The sequence below is a fragment of the Typopeltis vanoorti genome, chromosome 15 (assembly GCF_054136105.1).
Source record: "Typopeltis vanoorti isolate ZY-2024b chromosome 15, IOZ_Tvanoo_1.0, whole genome shotgun sequence".
In the NCBI taxonomy this organism is placed as follows: domain Eukaryota; kingdom Metazoa; phylum Arthropoda; class Arachnida; order Uropygi; family Thelyphonidae; genus Typopeltis; species Typopeltis vanoorti.
The window spans coordinates 65,880,141-65,899,407 of record NC_143563.1 but is presented as its reverse complement, the minus strand read 5'-3'; the positions used below and the strand labels follow the sequence as shown (position 1 = coordinate 65,899,407).

Genomic DNA, 19,267 nt, shown 5'->3' with positions numbered 1-19,267 from the left:
TGCCTTGGATACTTTGCACAGGTGAGATGCAAACTAATAGGCTTCAATCATGGAAAGTCTAAAAAACAGCCTTATCTAAATAAATTTCCCAAGATTTTGGAAATTAATTCTTAGGCCTCCCACCCAACAGCATCCATAAAGGATGCCCCTCTAAGGGTTTGAGGTTTAAAACAGCCCAATTTCTTCCAATTATTTGTGTGCGCTTTTAATTAATATTGTATTCCTGAAAAAGTACTTGTACTCTGTGACAGACAAAATATCAGAATGATTAAACCACTGTTTAACTATTCAGCCTAAATATGCATTAATGATGGCAACAGTGTGATGACTTCTTTTTTCTGCTATACTGTTGTTTTTGTTCAGAAGAAGGATAAGCTGATACATTTTTTTTTATTAAAGGTGTGTGTGAAAAGGGGAAGGTACTTTTGATTAGAAAAATAAGAGCACATTGTTAAAAAAATATTTTTTAACCAATACCTAATAGATCAGCTCAGCAGAATTTTGTTGCCCTCTTCCACACATAACTTTTAATTATTCTGTTATCAGCTTTCTTATTTAATATCTAATAACAGAACCCCCCCCCCCCCTCCAGAGTCTCAATTTAGTATCCTTTACAATTACAACAATGACCCAAGTCAGTCAATTTATCTTCAATTTTTATCCATCCTTTTCAAGAGCAGATATCGCTGTTATTTTACTGATTCAAATTGTTCTAAATGAATCATTAAAATAATTCTTGCTAGAATGAAAACTTTTTATTCCATATATGAAATTCTCATCGTTTGGTTCAATAAATACACCATGACACATATGAGAAATGCAACACACACACGCAAGAGCCTGGATGAGGCCATTGGTATAGGAGAGATGCCATATAAAATAATAGTTGGTGGGAAAATGAGAGGTCCTTACAGAAAACTGTACAAGAATCAATCTAAACAAGGAAGGGAAATGTTTTTTTTTTTTTAATGGAAAATTGTGAATAAGTAGAATGCACTGCCAAAGTGGATGGTGAATGCTCCAACGATGAATGTTCTCAAGCATTACCATTGCACTGTTTTATGTATAACATCACACAGCTCTTACTTTTCAAATCAATCCATTGTTCATGTGCTACTTTGTAATTAACTACTGTCAACGTTGATGATGGCCCGTAATATATGGCCTTAAATAAATAGTATTACTTATTCCTTGCGTTTTTTCGTGTTATTTTAAAAAAAAAAAACCTCTCATGGCACAAGTCTCTTAAAGTGGTTAGAATTTCGCTGCCTGTAATGAATCTTCTGATTGCATAAATTCCAAAAAATAATATAACAGATCTAAACACTTGTTACAAAATTATTTAGAAAAATACAAGTAACAGCACCATATCATAATTTTTCTGTTATCTGTTGCAATAAAAATAATCAGCTTCCCCATAAGCTGATTAATTAGTTGAATAGACACTACAGTCTCATAATATAGAGACTGTAGTGTCTATTCTTCCTCCTCATTTGACAAATGTTACTGTCACTTTACTCAAACTACCAAAACTTCAAAATCTCCTACAACTGGTGCCTTAAATGCAGATGTTTGCGACTTCCCCAAAGGGAAGAAGGCAACATGTTTAGTTTCAATACAAATAAAATATATTCTGCAGGAGGAATGTTTCTTGCAAAGGTCCCTGCTCATTTCTCACCTCTGATAATATCTAGATTCTTAGGCAAAATAATCTCTCTCTCTCTTTTCAGGCTGAGCATGCCCTTTTGCTCTAAGCATTACTTCTTTCCTGAGTAAGTGAATCAACAGTGTAAATTCTGTTGTTTTATTTATTTTTACATGATTCTCACCCATGAAAGTTTGTAACCTAATAACACATTAATAGCATGGGTAGACTAAGAAATTTTATATATTTTTCATTAATATTTGCATTGTCCAGAAATCCTGCTCTAGAGACCAAATACTGAACTTTTCAATCCACTTAAAGCCTCCAATAAGCAGGGAAGTGGTCTCACATTGGACAATGAAATTCATCTCTCACCTAAAGACAATCTCGTGATTCCCTTGACAGGATTCAAACATGTAGCTTGTTGGTTGGAAAATAGGTATGCTAAGTACTCTGTCAAGTAGGCCAAATTCACTAGCTCAAAAAATTCTTGATTCTAACCAGAAGCAATCCGGCTAAATTGCAACCTACCTCTTACTGACCCATTTCATTCTCTGCCATATGCATGTTTCTATAGGTGTATCCATGGCAGCTGTTCAATGGAAACTACATCCATAATTCCTCCTCCAAACTAAAGAGTGGAAGACAATCAACACTCATACTTCGTCCAACTCCAAACCCACTATACTACTTTTTCTTTCCTCCTTCTCCACTGCCATCTCAGAACTACAATCTGTTCCTCCTTCATTCTCACTCCAAACCTACATATATTACTACTGACATATTATGGGTTTTATGATCTCTCATGGGAGAGATTAATATTACACTAAGACATTTTAAACAAGCATACATATAAACTATATATGTGATTTTATTTACTGTCATAAACAGAAGGAAGCATTTTCTTGTGTACATATAAATCTTTTTTAATGCTCTTTTTGAACATGATCAAATTTTCCAATTGGCTTTATCATTTTTCTACTGAACATCACTCATCTAATTACAATTTGTTTTTAAAGACAATAGGCAAGAAAAGATGTCCAGAATTTTAAGATTTTACCAAACTAATGTTGGAATAGATTGTAGGTATTTAGAATAAAGATAACATTAGAAGCAAATGAGAAAAATGGTTATACATACAAAAGCAATCAATACAGTAACTTAAAAATTTGATAGGTTGTAATTTTTTTTTAAATCTATTTTACATGGTACAAAAACAAACGTTAGTTTTGTTTTGATACCACTGATTTGTTTATTCCTGTGCAAAGTTACTCTTAGGGCATTTATAACTTACATACAGATGACATACCTGATGTAATATACTTTGCCATCACAAATAATTCTCTTCCAACCAAATGGAACAGTCACAGAGCTATTTCCACTAGAAGTTGTATTTGTTGCAACAGAATGCCTAATAATAGCTGCCTCCAGGTCTCTCTGCTGATCCATAATAGACATATTGGTATTCAACTTGTTCCGAAGTCTTTCATTAATGTCTGGCTGGTCAACACTTGTTGAACTGATATTATTTGTATTAACCTGGTTGCACAAGCTATTTTCAAGATGCCCCGAAGAATCAACGGTTGAATGAACACCAGGTGAGCAATTCTCCCTACTGGTTTGCCTCCCTTGTTCACTGGGATAGGATAGTACTGGAAGAGAAAGTTCTCCACCTGTGTTAGTAACATGAAATTCCAAATTATCTTTCATTTTGCATACAGAAAGTCTAGAGTTTAGTAACCCCTCTGCAGGACTCATATCCTTATCACACAATTGCAGCGCCAAGTTTTCTGATATACAGGAAGCCTCAGATGTTGAGCTGATATTAATGTTTTTTTGAATCTCCTGGCTAACAGTCGCCATCTCTGCTCTCTTTAGAAAATGGAAGCATTCTGTGCTCAGGTGTTCAATGCCCACATGAATGAGCACATACTGCTCCAAAGAAGAAGCCAAGCATAAATCACATGCTCTCCAATTAAATTTAATCCATCATTAATGTAGAAGATTACGAAGAGAATCTCTGCTCCCACAACTGCAAGTGATATGAATGAGTTGCCTCTTTTATCTTCTTAAATCTATAAAATAAAAAAATCAGACATTCAAAAATTGCATTATTAATAGCAAAAAGTAAGTTTAATTACTGACTAAAACCAACACTGCTATCTTTGGGAGATGGGGTTTCTTATTTAATATTTTTTACTGAATGATTTAAGGAAATTACAACGTCAACTAGGATATACATTAAAATAAATTTTAACATACTTCAATATTTCGGCAACGTCACATTGCCATTTTCAAGAAACTTAAGAACAACACAAGTGCACGCAGGCACAACAAACAGTAAGTGAGGAAGAAGCAGGAAGCTATTATTTCTCCTAAAGTGGTTTCACCAATACAGCCACTCTGGTCTTGCTGACCATGCGCTGGATGCCTGCCATAGAATACGGTGGAAGAAAGCCACGATAATACACTGTAGTAAATATACAAATATGAAAGGCTTTTCATGGAATCAGCTTCAGCCCTAAGAAACAATCCAAACCTCAACAAATTTGGCTGTATGACACTGCCTCAAATTTGGGAAACCTACATCAGAAGACCTTCAGCCCAATCGCCCAAGAATACCAACATTGCCAGCTAGGGGGCACCATTAGGACTTTAGGAGAAATAATAGCTTCCTGCTTCTTCCTCACTTACTGTTTGTTGTGCCTGCGTGCACATGTCTTGTTCTTAGGTTTCTTGAAAATGGCAACGTGACGTTGCCGAAATATTGAAGTATATTAAAATTTATTTTAATGTATATCCTAGTTGACGTTGTAATTTCCTTAAATCATTTAGTAAAAAATGCACAACCAACATCTAAGCCTTTCCACGAGAATCTTAATACTTACCCATTTTAATTTTCTACTAATACTTATGAAGTACATTTTTGCAAGCCATCATATCCATATTCATTCAGAGTGAAAAGAAACTATTATTACAGTTGTTTTGACTTGTGTGAATTTTTTATTTTTTTTTTAAAAAAGTGTTCAAGGTTGAACTTATAGAGGTCCCATAAGTTCAACCTTCGGATCATCCTTTAGACACACACAGTTTACACATAAATCTCCTGGCTAACCGTCACCATCTCTGCTCTCTTTAGAAAATGGAAGCATTCTGTGCACGTGTGTTCAATGCCCAAAGGAGAAGCCAAGAGCACACACGCACCCAGGGTGATCCAAAAGTCAAGATCAAAGTTTCAGCTGAGCTGCATCAAAGTGTTTCAATTCTAATTATTTGTTTTACCCTACAGATGGCGCTCTGGGGCTATCACTCTTACACAAATGTTGTAATGTTGTGGAGTAGTTTTGTCAGAAGTATCCCAACTGTTGTTCCTCCAAATTCAACAATTACAAGATAAATCAAACGTTTTCAGGAAACTAGATTAGTTGCAGACAAATAGTGGCATGGAAGACCTTCTATTTTGACTGCACTGCATGATGTATTGCAACATGAACCTTCAAAGAGTCTTAGAAAATTCTCTCTGCACATGTATGTCATATGTGTAGTAATTGGAGAGCCACCAAACAATTAAAGCTTCGTCCATACCATGTTCACTTAGTTCAGGAATTGAAGCTGCTGGATAAGGAAAAAATGAGTTGTGTACCATATGTGGTTTCAATCATTTGATGAAGAAAATTGAGTTCACGAGTTGGACAATGTTTTCATCAGTGATGGAGTGTGGTTCCACCTAAGTGGATATGTCAATAGTCAAAATAACAGAATTTGGTCATCATAAAATCCTCCTTTTTTCCCATGAAATGCCCTTGCATCCTCTGAAAATCAGAGTGTGGTGTGCAGTATAATGCCATCGCATTGGTGAACCAATTTTCTTTGAGATGACATTGAAGAGTGCACTGTACCAAGACAATCACCCAGTTCATGGCTCTGTTTGAGATTGAATAATGCAAATGCTGTTTTCAGCAGGATGGTGCCACCTGCCATACATTGAATGAAACAATGCAATTTTCACAAGTTTTTTGGTAACACTGATTTCTAAAGGACTTTGGCCCCCAAGGTTGCCAGATTTGTCACCTCCAGATTTCTTCTTATGGGATTACCTAAAAGGTAAAGTGTATAAAAATAATCCTCACGCAATTGATGAACTAAAGACAAACATCGCTGAAGCAATCTGAGCAGTCAGTAATTCCATGCTTCAAAGAGTTGCCTCCAATTCGGTAAAAAGGTCATGTGCCTAGGTTCAAGAATGAGGCATTCATTTTGAACATTTGCTTCAGTAATGTTATTTATTTTTGCCTTTGAAAAGATACGGCTATAAGCTTTATTTGTCGCAATTTGGTTCTATAAAGTTTGTCACTAATACTGAAAAATTCTTTTGTTTGTGTGTGTTTTGCATTTTCCTCCCAATAGTAAACCCTACCAGGAGGTAATTTATTCCTACATGCTCCATTGCATTACAATGCTTATATTACATGTAGCTTACAAGTACTGAATAATATTTCTATTTATATTTTTGTATCATTTTCATATTTACATTTATATTTTTATATACATATATTAACACTATATAGTATAATTCACATAATATCAGTGTTTATGTTAGATCACAAGGACTGGAAATTGATTTTATTAGCAAATTTAGTTAATTCTATGTAATACTGTTTGATACGTCTCTGTTATGACACTGGCCACTTGTCTCCGGAAGTGAGGACGTGTTGCATTAGGGGCATCCGGATGGAGTCCAATAGCTGACAGTCGTAGAGTATGTGGTCAACAGTTTGTTGATGGTGTGGACTGCAGATGCATGATGGCGATTCCAGGATATGGAATCTGTGTAGATAGTGTCTTAGTTTTCCGTGTCCCGTTAGTAGCATGGTTAAACCTGGAGAAATGGCATGTTTTTTCAACCGGAGTCTGCTGCTGATACTAGGAAAGAATTCTTTTGTTGCTGATCCATTTTTTGATGTTTTCCATTCTTCTTCCCACATGTCTAGGCTTTTCTCTTCTGTAAATGTTTTTATAGCAGATTTTGGGAATTTCTGATAAGTTTCTAGCTGCTTCTTTAGCCAACTGATCCACTCTCTCATTTCCTGCTATTCTAGTATATGCTTTCACCCAGCAGAACTTGATTTCCCATCCCTCTAGAGTGAGATTTCGAACCAAATTTCTTGTCTGTTCTATTAATGCAATATGGTTGTTCTGGTTTTTTTATGCCATCTATAGTGCTTCTACTATCACTGTAAATTGTTGCTGTCTTTTGATGAGAGGTGTTGAGCTCTAATTCCTGGAGATATGTAAGTGACTGAAGTATAGCAAGTTGTTCTGCTTGGTTGTTGGAACAGAGAGGATGCAGTCTAAAGCAGCGTTCTTGTATAATGGACTGTCTGTCATAGCAGTGAAAGAACAACTGACGTTCCTTTCGGTTTTGCTTCCGTCAGTGTATATTTCGAATTCGTCACTTTCAGAGTTTTCCTTCTCCTTAATGTCTGTTTTCTTTGCTGGGTGAGGCCACTTACTGTAGTGAAGTGGACGTTCCTAGCTATTTGGATCGATGTTGTAACTTTTGATAGATCTTCCGGAAGTGACTTCATATATAACAGATAATGCTTCTATTTTCAGGCAGATCGGTGTTAGAGCTGCAATAACGCAAGCTGCCTCGAAAGATATTGTCCTGTATCCTTTAATTATGCATATGGCTATAAGGCGTCGAACTCTATTTAGTTTCTGTCGATTTATCTTTGATTTTAGTGTATGTTTCCAGGCAGGTGCAGCATAAGATATCAGTGGCAGTATAGCATTGGTATATATCGTTTTCAGCACTCGTTAGGCTAATCCCCACTTAATCCTTGCTGACTTAGCTAGGAGGTTTACTATTTGTAAGCTTTTTTCGGCAACATATGAGATGTGCTTATTGAAGGTGAATTTTTCATCTATTGTTACTCCTAGGTATTTTAGCTCACTCGCTACCTCGAGAACTTCTCGATGTAGGAAGACTGTTACAGGTTGTTTTGATTTTTTTTCGTGAGATGTGGAGCACTTTAGACTTGGTGCTAATGAAGGTCACTTTCTTCTCGCGTGCCCACTCTGCAATTTTAAAGAGAGAGTGAGTGTGTGTGTGTGGGGGGTTACTTGCTCTCTTTGGCACTATATAAAAGTTGAGCTTCATTATTAATAGCAGATCATTCTTTGTTTTATTGTACTCCATCCTCTAATTCCCATCTTTCTGAAATCACTCTATGTCAGAGGAAAATAGTCTGAATGCCAGAAACCCAAAGGAAAGTAGATCACCATCCATGTAGAGGATGATGGTCTTTTTCTTCTTCATTCTTGTCATTCATTATATAAGTCAAGTACTTTCAGGGGCAACATTTCAAATGTGAGAATTGTATTCAATGGCTAGATAGATTTTTTATTTGTTTTACCTAGGAACAATCAATATTGTTCCTAGGGGTAATGCCAAGTTACAGACAGGGCACTCTCTTTTGTGTGATAGAAAATGGATTTTATCTTTAGGTGAATAAACAAGGATTGTCAGATGGGGTTTAAAGGTGGTTTGGAGATTATCTTTAATATACTGGCTATCTTTTTTCAATTTGTTCCTTACATATATAGGATGAGAATAGTTTAGTTTTGGTCATGAGTATCAATATGTGTGTGTGCGTGCGTGTATTTTATCTATTTTATACAGAGATTGTAGCGACTGACTAAAAATGTGCAATAAAGGTAGTTGAGTTCTGTGGCAAGAACAAGTCATTAAAACAAACAGCCCTGGCTTCATACATTAGTGTTTTTAGGATACCAGATTGTGAGGCTACATGCTCATGTAAATACATTGTAATTTATATACACACACACACACACACTTGCTTTCTATAAACAGAGATAATGAAACACCAGAGAGAGGAAAGACAGACAATTATTTTATTTTGTTTTATGAAGTATATTTTAAGATATTAGCTGTTTAAATGCATTAAAGAATAATGCCTAGGCCATGAAGTCAAACAACAAATACAATATCTGCACAGTAGCCAGACTACAACTGAGTGTAGCTGTGTTGAGTGTTTTGTTAGTGTTCTGTATAGAAATGTTAGGTGTGGTGGTCATGGTGGGAAGGGAAAGGGCATTAAATAAAATTAAGGGACTGTCGGTTAAAATATTAAACAGATGTAATATCAAAACCAATCACAATACCTGAATTTTGAAGATGAAGTTTTTTTAATGAACAGTATTATTTTTTTTTTTTTATAAAGAAGGAAGATTTTCCATAGTATATCCTATACATGTTAAGCATAAAAAACGTATTGTTTAATACTGACCATATACAAATATTTTAACATTCTTTGGCTAAACATAAAAAACTTATTGTTTAATACTGACCATATACAAATATGGTCAGTATTAAACAATAAGTTTTTTTATTGAAAGTTTATTTTTCACTTGGTTAGAGTATAATAAAATTAGTTTAATCCTTTATCCAAGTGTGAGCAAACAAAGTTTGTGCCTGAAAGTATCTTCAGGACTGGGGTAAGGTGGTACAACACCAGGACAACTCATTGCAAAGGTGGAGCAAGCTACCAACACTCCTACCTCAGTATCTCCTATAATGCAAAACACATCTCCTTGCGGATATGTCTAATGGTATGCATTAAGGGAAGGGCCACTACCCAGACTAGTTTCGACCTTTATTGAGGTCTCTTCAGTGGGAGCCAGGCCCAAGTGGAGATACCAGGCAGAAGCATTAGCAGGTCATCTCTACCTATAGGAGTTGCCAAGTCTGGGTAGTGGCCCTTCCCTTAATGCATAACATAAGACATATCCGCAAGGAGATGTGGTTTGCATTATAGGAGATACTGAGATAGGAGTGTTGGTAGTTGCTCCACCTTTGCAACGAGTTGCCCTGGTGTTGTACCACCTTATCCCAGTCCTGAAGATACTTTCAGGCACAAACTTTGTTTGCTCACACTTGGATAAAGGATTAAACTAATTTTATTATACTCTAACCAAGTGAAAAATAAACTTTCAACATCTTTCTCTAAATCCAGAGTAATTTATTAAAAAAGGGTGGCACACCATTTGGCAACTCCTATAGGTAGAGATAACCTGCTAATGCTTCTGCCTGGTATCTCCACTTGGGCCTGGCTCCGACTGAAGAGAACTCAATAAAGGTCGAAACTAGTCTGGGTAGTGGCCCTTCCCTTAATGCATAACATTAGACATATCCGCAAGGAGATGTGTTTTGCATTATAGGAGATACTGAGTTAGGAGTGTTGGTAGCTTTCTCCACCTTTGCAACGAGTTGCCCTGGTGTTGTACCACCTTACCCCAGTCCTGAAGATACTTTCAGGCGCAAACTTTGTTTGCTCACACTTGGATAAAAGATTAAACTAATTTTATAATAAGTTTTTTTATGCTTAACTTTCAAATGACCAAATATGTTTAATTTGATATACTATACATATATAATCCTGTACTATTTTTTGGGTGGAATTCACATTAAAAATCACCTGTATTGGGGGGGGGGGGGGCATTTTGCTAACTGCAGGAAAGTTTCTAAGACTGTCCATACTATCAACTATTTGATAATGTGTGTGTGTGGGGGGGGGGTAGGCTTGCAAATTTTTATGCCTTAAATTAGGAGTAATATGAAGGTTTCAGCTTTTTAATTTTTTTGGACCAAGGCACCCTTCATCCTTTTACAGCTTCTCTATTTATCAGCAGCTGCTTTTAATTGCCTGGTGCCAATAAAAGGCAACCTTGCCTTGCACTATTCTAAGTTACTCTTTCTCATGTTTTCTTCTATCTAGAGGAGAACAATGAAATATCTTTTTTTTCCTTTTTTTTTTTGGCTATTTCATATCTGGCATCTTTCTGATGTGATCATATTATTCTAAAGTCTTCCCTTCCAATCTTTCTACTACAGAATCTAGTGCTCCATAATGACTTAATTTCAAATTCACTGGATCTTAGAGGTACATAAGCACTTTCCCAAGTAGGCTATCCATTTTTGCTGCATAGGCTAAGTTTTCAATAATTTAAGACGTTATCTTATGAGTACTGTGTTTATAATCTTTAAGAACTGTGTGTGTGTGAGAGAGAGAGAGATGACAATAGCATTATCCTTATCAGTGTTGGATTATATTTTGTTGCATAATTTTTTAACTTACTTTCTATGGAATGTTACAACTGGGATTTCAATTTTGTAAGGATGTTAGCTGCATCTAAATGGCAGTTGTTAGTCGTTATGGGAATTAGATCATTGATCCCATGTTCAATATTCATCACCATTTCAAATTTAGGCACTTGTCTGGAAATGACAGTAAAATTATGAGCATAAATGAGAATGATGATGGATTCAACTGTTTTTTTGGATATGATGATAATGTGCATGCAAATATTTCAAGCATAATAGAGAAAATGAATATAACATTTTAATGAAAGCCAGTTGTGACTGGCCTGAATCTTGAGCAGCCTTAGCACATTTCTTGGAGACCCAAGAATTAGGGAAGACAATATAAAGTGGAATAAGGCATGAATGTTTTCTAAACCCTCCTCCAGTGATGTGCTTAGTTCAGATGTTTAATTCATAAAGAATGCAAACAATCCAATCAAGGATATATATAACCACAAAAATCAAAGAAGGGTGACTAGTATGGTAAGGAAGGCTAAATCAGATTTTTGCTATATAGCAAGTAAGAGAAAGAATGATCATGGAAAGACAATCCAGGCTTTGCAGTTACTGAGATGACAGAGACTGATGTGAGCATTGAGATAGATGAACAGAAGGTGCTCAGTATTGAAAAATATCAATGTGAATACATGTTGAAAGTTTTTTTCACTTGGTTATACTATAAATTAAAGATGCCAAGAAATTATATTCTTGCTTTAATCCTTTATCCAAGTGTAAGCAAAGTTTATGCCTGAAGTAATTTCAAGACTGGACAACTTGTATATAGAGGCTAATGACTTCATATCAATTGCTTTGAATTATGCATTGCATTGAAGGGCCACTACCCAGACCAGTTTCAACCTCTAATGAGGTCTCATCAGTGGGAGCCAGACCCAGAAATGATATCAAGGTTTAAGTAATGCAGAAGTCATATTTCCATATACAAGTACTCAAAAGTGTCACACCTTATTACTGAAATACTCTGGATTAGAGAGAGATGTTGAGAGGTTTTTCACTTGGTTATACTATAAATTATACATATCAGTAAGGATATGTGCATTGCATTATGGGATACCTCTTTCATTATTTCTTTTACATGCAGCATATCTATAGAACACTTTGAGATTGTTTACATTTTAGAAATTATGGACTTTACAACCGTGTTATAAATAATTCTTTTAATATCCCGACGTTTCGATCTTCATATTAAGATCATCATCTGGAGCATATACAAATATACAGGACAAGCCAAGTTACATTACATACAGTAAGCTAGAGAAACAATGAATTGATCACAAGTTATTCTTGTGATCAATTCATAACAAGAATAAACATTCTTTCTTACAGATAATTTTCTTTCAGTAACAATGATGTCCTGCTTTTAGCATTACAGTTATTATTTATGATTTGGGATCTTGGATTTTCTACAGTCTTGTTTACAGTTGCTCTTAGAGAGGAAGGTTCCGTGGGTTGAATATATGCCTTCCATATGTTTGGGATTTTAGACCATCATTATTGTTCAGATTGGGGGTGGTTGGTAATAATCTCACAGGCTTCCTCGAATCTGCGTTCATACCATGGTGTGATGTAGACAACTAGTGCTTGTTCAGTCAATTCTATGTAAGGTGTTCAAGGGCATGATCCGAAAGGCCAGCTTCATCATAATTATTATATTTGATGTGTCGTTTATGTTCTTTTTGTCTGATAGGAATTGTGCATCCTGTTTCTCCTATATATGGTATGTTACAAGTGCAATAAATATGGTATACTCCAGGGTGGGCCAGCAGAGGGAGTGGGTCTTTGGGTGAGTTGAGTAAGCTTTTTAATTTTGCAGGAGGTCTAAAGGTGGCTTCGAGGTTGTATTTTTGTAGTATTCTGTTTATTTTATCTGATGTTCCTTTAATGTAAGGAATGGTTATAGTTTTATTGTAGTCTGGTTTGTCTTTGTTTTTTTATTGAGGTCTTGTAGAGAATTTTGTTAATAGTGCTTTGGCTGTATCCATTTTTTTGAAAAGTATTGCTGATAACTTTAAATTCGTCTTTCAGTGCCTGTTCACTGGAGCAGATCTTCAGAGCCCTGTGTTTTAGGGTATTAATGCCACCTAGATTTTGTGTTCGTGGTGGTAGGAGTTTATGTGTATATATTGGCCAGTATGTTTTGGTTTCCTGTAAACAGGAAAGGAAAGATTGCCAGAAGGAAGACGTGTGACAAGTGTCTTCCTTCTAGAAGACACTTGAAATCTAGAAACGGAAGTGTGTTCTGTTTTTCAATCTCAGTTGTGAACTGTATGCGTTTGTGTCAGATCAATAGCCAGAATCATCACTTAGCCAAAAAATTAGCAGCAACACTCAATGAGTTGGAAGGTCATTCCCCCGCCTATATCAAAAACACACAACACTTCATAAACTTCATCCAAGACATTACATTAGAAAAAGATGATTCATTAGTCTGTTTTGATCTCTGCCCTCTTTACGAATGTCTCAATCAATGACACAATCCTCCTTTTACAGAACAAATTCCCTCCAGATATCACGGCACCCTTTGCACATGTATTGCGGTTGGGTTATTTTGTATGGCAAATCACTTTCTACCTACAAAAAGAAAGCACAGCCATGGACTTGCAATTATCACTCCTATTGCTAACTTTTATATGGAACATTTTGAGCAACTTGCTTTAGGTTCCTCTCCTTTAAAACCCAAAGTCTGGCTTAGATACGTTGACAATGTTTTAGTGATCTGGTCCCATGGCCGCCAGACACTAGACACATTCCTTAGCCACCTAAACAAACAACACAAACAAATACAGTTCATAATTGAGATTGAAAATCAGAAGACACTTCCGTTTCTAGATACATTTGTCACACGTCTTCCTTCTGGCAATCTTTCCTTCACTGTTTACCGTAAACTGACACATACTGGCCAATATATACACATAAACTCCTACCACCACAACACAAAAACTAGGTGTCATTAATACCCTAAAAAACAAGGCTCTGAAGATCTGCTCCAGTGAACAGGCACTGAAAGACGAATTTAAAGTTATCAGCAATACTTTTCAAAAAAATGGATACAGCCAAAACACTATTAACAAAATTCTCTACAAGACCTCAATAAACAACAAAGACAAACCAGACTACAATAAAACTATAACCATTCCTTATATTAAAGGAACATCAGATAAAATAAACAGAGTACTACAAAAATACAACCTCAAAGCCACCTTTAAACCTCCTGCAAAATTAAAAAGCTTACTCAACTCATCCAAAGACCCAACTCCCTCTGCTGGCCCACCCTGGAGTATACCGTATTTATTGCACTTGTAACATACCATATATATAGGAGAAACAGGACGCATAATTCCTATCAGACAAAAAGAACATAAACGACATATCAAATATAATAATTATTGGTTAAGCTGGCCTTTCGGATCATGCCCTATTTCCAGTCAATTCTATGAATTGACTGGAAAAGCACTAGTTGTCTACATCACACCAAAACATGGTATGAATGCAAATTAAAGGAAGCCTGTGAGATTATTACCAACCACCCCAATCTGAACAATAATGATGGTCTAAAATCTCAAACATATGGAAGCATATTCAACCCACGGAACCGTCCTCTCTAAGAGCAACTGTAAACAGGACTGTAGAAAATCCAAAGATCCTAAATCAAAAATAACAATTGTAATGCTTAAAGCAGGACATCATTGTTACTGAAAGAAAATTATCTGTAAGAAAGAATGTTTATTCTTGTTATCAAAAATAGAATTTAGCTTGATGTAGTTTATAGATATTTATTTTATTATATTTTTTTTTTCACTAGAGGTCATGCCAGTAGAATAACTTGTGATAAATTCATTGTTTCTCTAGCTTACTGTACATAATGTAGGTTAGCTTGTCCTGTATATTTGTATATGCTCCAGATGATGATCTTAATATGAAGATCGAAACATCGGGATATTAAAAGAGTTATTTATAACACGGTTGTAAAGTTCATAATTTCTGAAATGAATGCTGATCACTGTGTAACACTAAAAGAAAGGATTGAGATTGTTTAGCTTGCAAAGCCAGTTTTATTTCATATTCAGACAGCTTTCTGTAGAACACCTGCAACTCTTCTGGCCTGCTGCTTATAATTTTCATAAAGGACATCATTCTTTTCTTATGAATCTCTTGCTCGATAAGATTACACATCCATTTGATTCTTACCCTATTTATTCTTCTAACTCTCAGGCCATATTCTGATACTGCACCATGTAAGTATTTTTAAATGATTCCATGCTTCCCTCAATATTCTTCCCACTCAGCAACAATACGATTGCAATGATATATTACTGTGTATTTTGAAGAAATCTGCCTTAACATATTTGTTTATTGAGTCTTACATTGGACCAAGTTCCAATGGAAGAAAGACAAGAGTGTACCACTTCATAAAGGAGGTGACAACATCCAAGCATGAAATTATAGGTCAATCTTTGTGTCAGGTGTTGTAATTAAAATGTGAAGCTAGTAAGAACCAGGATCTAGAACTGGGTTGACAACAGTGGTATTATTTTTGATGGACAGCACGGATTTGCTAAAGGGAGATCATGTTTTAGTAATCTACTTATTACAGTGACAGCTGCATTGGACAAGGGAGATGAATATACACAGCGGTATACTTAGATATTGCAAAGGCTTTTGATAGATTAACCATATGATAAGTTAATAGTCAACTAGAACACAGATGGAGTTGGATATTAGACTAGTGCATTGGATTGGCTATTTGATATGTATCAGCAAGTTGTGTATGGGAGAGCAATATCCCAGAAGAGAAAAGTCACTAGTTGTGTGCCTCAGGAGTCTGTTTTAGGGTCATTGCTGTTTAACCTGTATGTTAATATTGGGGAAGATTTGAATGTGGATATTCACTCAGTTGTTTGCAGATAATGCAAAGTTGAGAAAACTATGAGCAGTAGAGCAGATGGCATGGCCTTACATAGACTGAGTGAATGGACAAGGGAGTGAGGATGCTAGTTCAACGTTGAGAAATGTAAGGTTATAAAATTAGGAAAACAAAGACGGGATGTGGAATTTACTCTTGGTGGGGATATATTGTTGGAGATGGAGGAAATCACAGATGTTGGGGTGATGGTGGATAGGGATCTAAACTTTAGAGGACACATTGCCAAACTTGTGAGAACAACACAACAAATTCTGGAAATGATGCCGAGGACACTGACTTGTAGAAGTAAGGAGATTCTGGTTTCTTTGTACAAGGCCTTGATTAGACCACATATGAATTACATGCACAAATTTGGTTACCTGGTTTTCAAAAGGATGAAGATATGTCGGAAAGGGTCCAGGGACAATTGACTAAGGTAATTTCCTGTCTCTGTAATGCGGAGTATGAAGAAAGGTTGACAAGATGCAAACTTCAGTCTGGTGGATGTGATAGAGACATACAAGTTGGTAAGGGGTTGTTATAGGATTAATGTTGAAGCTTTTCATAAAATGGTGGGGGGATGGGAGAGAGAAAACAAGAAGTAATCCCAGGAAGCTCTATAAGGAGGGTGTGAGCATGGGAATGAGAAGTAGGTTTTTTGCATGGAGAGTTGTGAATGATTGGAAAGAGAATTGGAATGTATTTAAGGCATGGTATGATGAGTTGCATGTATGATAAAGGGATTTCCCACTATGAGTCTGACTCCATGGGGCGGGAGGGGTTTTGGGATAATATATCATTTAGTTTGTTCTGGGGATGATTTGAGGCTATTATCAAGTTCCCTATTTTTACTGCTTTAATAAAGAGTCATTTTCCCTATGGTGGATGTAAATATGACTTCACTATCTGCTTTTGCATTCCTAATCCCTTAAAACAATTTCAATATATTGCAGTTGTTTGTTATTTCCATATTCTAGCTATTCAATTCTCGTCGCGACAGGAGAAATCTTTATATGGACTTTTCAATTGAAGGTGAGTTAGCCGATCTCATGTGGAGATAGCAGGGATTTTTCCTGCTAGAAACTTGGATTTTTCATTCTGCATACAAACACACGCAATTTACAGACAAAAAATACTAGTTGTGGTGATGGTAGGCAATAGATGGCATTGATGTAGATGATTGGTAATAGCGGTCCGTGTAGTGTTGGAGACGGAGGGTTGTACAGTAAGTGTCCTCACACAATGAGTCTTTGGGCTCCTCGGAGGTGTCACGAATAACAAATAATAATAATATTCAGAACAAAATCTTTACCTTCATCCTCCATTTCTTCTTGATGCGTGTGTACAAATAAAAGTACACAGTCTTTCATTTATAGGTTCAAATCTCATTATATGGCTTCTAATATTTGTGATCCAATTGTATATAAAACTATATAAAATATTGTGACTCCCTTGATATTAACAAGAGTTCAAAATCCTTTTGATCTCTTGTATGCATGCAAATGTCTATTTTATACATTTTTAACTTATCTATTATTTGCCTGTCGGATCCTGGCTTATTAAAAAAAATTTCATGTCACTACAGTTCATTTCTTTTTTTTCTTTCTTGGGCAGTTTAGTCTCAGAAGAATGAGTATTTAACAGAGCAGAAATGTTATGCTGGAGAAGTGCCTTCGATTTTATCACACCTCTGTCACATAAGTTGTGGAGTTAAGAAGTGGCCAGTAGAACAATGATAGGCTCTCACCCCAGGTCATCAGTTAGTACATATTACATCATCCTCTGAGAAACATTCATCTCTCACGACATCACTTCCTGCATTCTCACAGGATTACAGCAGAGACAAGCCTTCACAGCCCTCGAAGACTGTTGCGTCCTAATGCAGCATGGTTGACCTTGTTCTTTGGCAGTCAGATAAGTATTCTGTATTTTTATAGCAGTTAATAGTCCAATACTCAAACATCATACTGATCTTGAGTATTTTTAGCATGTTGAAATAACAGGTGGCTGCATTCCAACTTTGTGAAGTGTTATAACTATATGGTTATTATCTCCCCACTGCTAGACAATTCTCTCTACTGATAAACACTAATACTGATTGCACATGCACACACAGTGCCTCTAATGGAACCAGGCTCATGCAGTTCTGTGGGCAGAGTGAGGTGTGTGGAAGTTGTAACTGTATTTAAGTCAAGATTGTGTAGATGGGAATTATGAGAGCCCTACTCCAATCATCTTGAATTCAACCTTCTCGCCCTCTGAATTACACAATGTATGGAGGTATAAAAGTGGCGGCCTGTACATAAGCAGTGCGACACTGCAGCACCCTCAAGGAAAAAATTTAAAAAATGAAATTGTGTTTATAAATAACAATGCTTACAACATTATATAAATGCAATACAACAAGTTAAAGGTTACAGCTTATGTTTTGACATTGATTGAATAGTTAATAATTGGAATTGTTCGATTAACGCTTTAAATTACGACACGAATGCACTGCGATCTAACGCAGTGTCGGAATTATCACATTCAGCCAATGGCAGCTAATCTTGCCGATATTCGTTTGTGCTTCTCATTGCACATTACAAGTGATTCTGACACTGCTCGTTTGGGCAGTGTATCATATGCTTGTGCGCGTTATTTCTATGAGATATGAAACTTTTATTATTGGTGCGTGTTCGTGGTGAGGGTGAACTATTTTTTGTAAATCTCATTTTATTTTGTTAAAATAACATAATTATTTACTTATTACAGATACAAGGCTGAATTATGACGAGTGTCACTGTTGAATATATGAAAAAAAAAATTATATTTTTTCAATTATCATTACATGAAACAAATGCCCTGCGATCTAACGCAGTGTCAGAATTATCGTTCCAATTGCAGCTAGACTCGCCGATATTCGTTTACGCTTGTCATTGCATGTTACAAGTGATTCTGACACTGCTCGTTTGGGCAGTGTCGCTTACAGATAAATTGTTTGCATGCACGCGTTATTTCTGTGAGATACGAAACTTCTATTATTGGTGTTTGTTCATGGTGAGGATGAAATATTTTTAATAAAGCAATTTTTTAATATGTAAATTTATTTATTAATAAATTGGTTACTGATTAGAAAAAAAGATTTTTTTATTTTATTTTATTTTTTTATTTTGTATAGGCAGCACCCTCACTTAAAATTTTCACCGGTCGGCACTGCCTCCATACTTAAACATTTCTGATAGAATATCATCTACTCCAGATGCCTTTCCATATTTCAAGTTTTTGATGGCTTTTTATACCTCAAGTATTGAAATGTACTCCTCTCTGCATTCCTCATGAAAAGTTTCTGGTATGGTTCTGTCGTTTAACAGTTTTTCAAAGTAATTACTCCAGACATCTATGATATCTTTATGTTCAGTTTTCATGTCACCTTTATCATTTCTGATTCCTTTTACAGTACTCTTTCCTCCATTTCTAAGCTTTTTCAATAGCCTCCAGAACATTCTGCTACCTTCCTGAAATTTATTTTCTATATTCTTATCAAGTCTTCCTA

At 35.8% G+C, this 19,267-nt stretch overlaps 1 protein-coding gene across 1 annotated transcript in view; it reads right to left on the bottom strand.

Annotated features, from left to right (window-relative positions):
* LOC150098833 (uncharacterized) overlaps positions 1 to 19,267 on the bottom strand; it is a 199,353-nt gene that overhangs the window by 134,300 nt on the left and 45,786 nt on the right. Inside the window, exon 2 of the mRNA XM_090404561.1 lies at positions 2,955 to 3,720. Coding sequence (XP_090260687.1) covers positions 2,955 to 3,508 — 554 coding nt within the window. The 5' untranslated portion in view covers positions 3,509 to 3,720. The remainder of the gene's footprint in view (positions 1 to 2,954; positions 3,721 to 19,267) is intronic.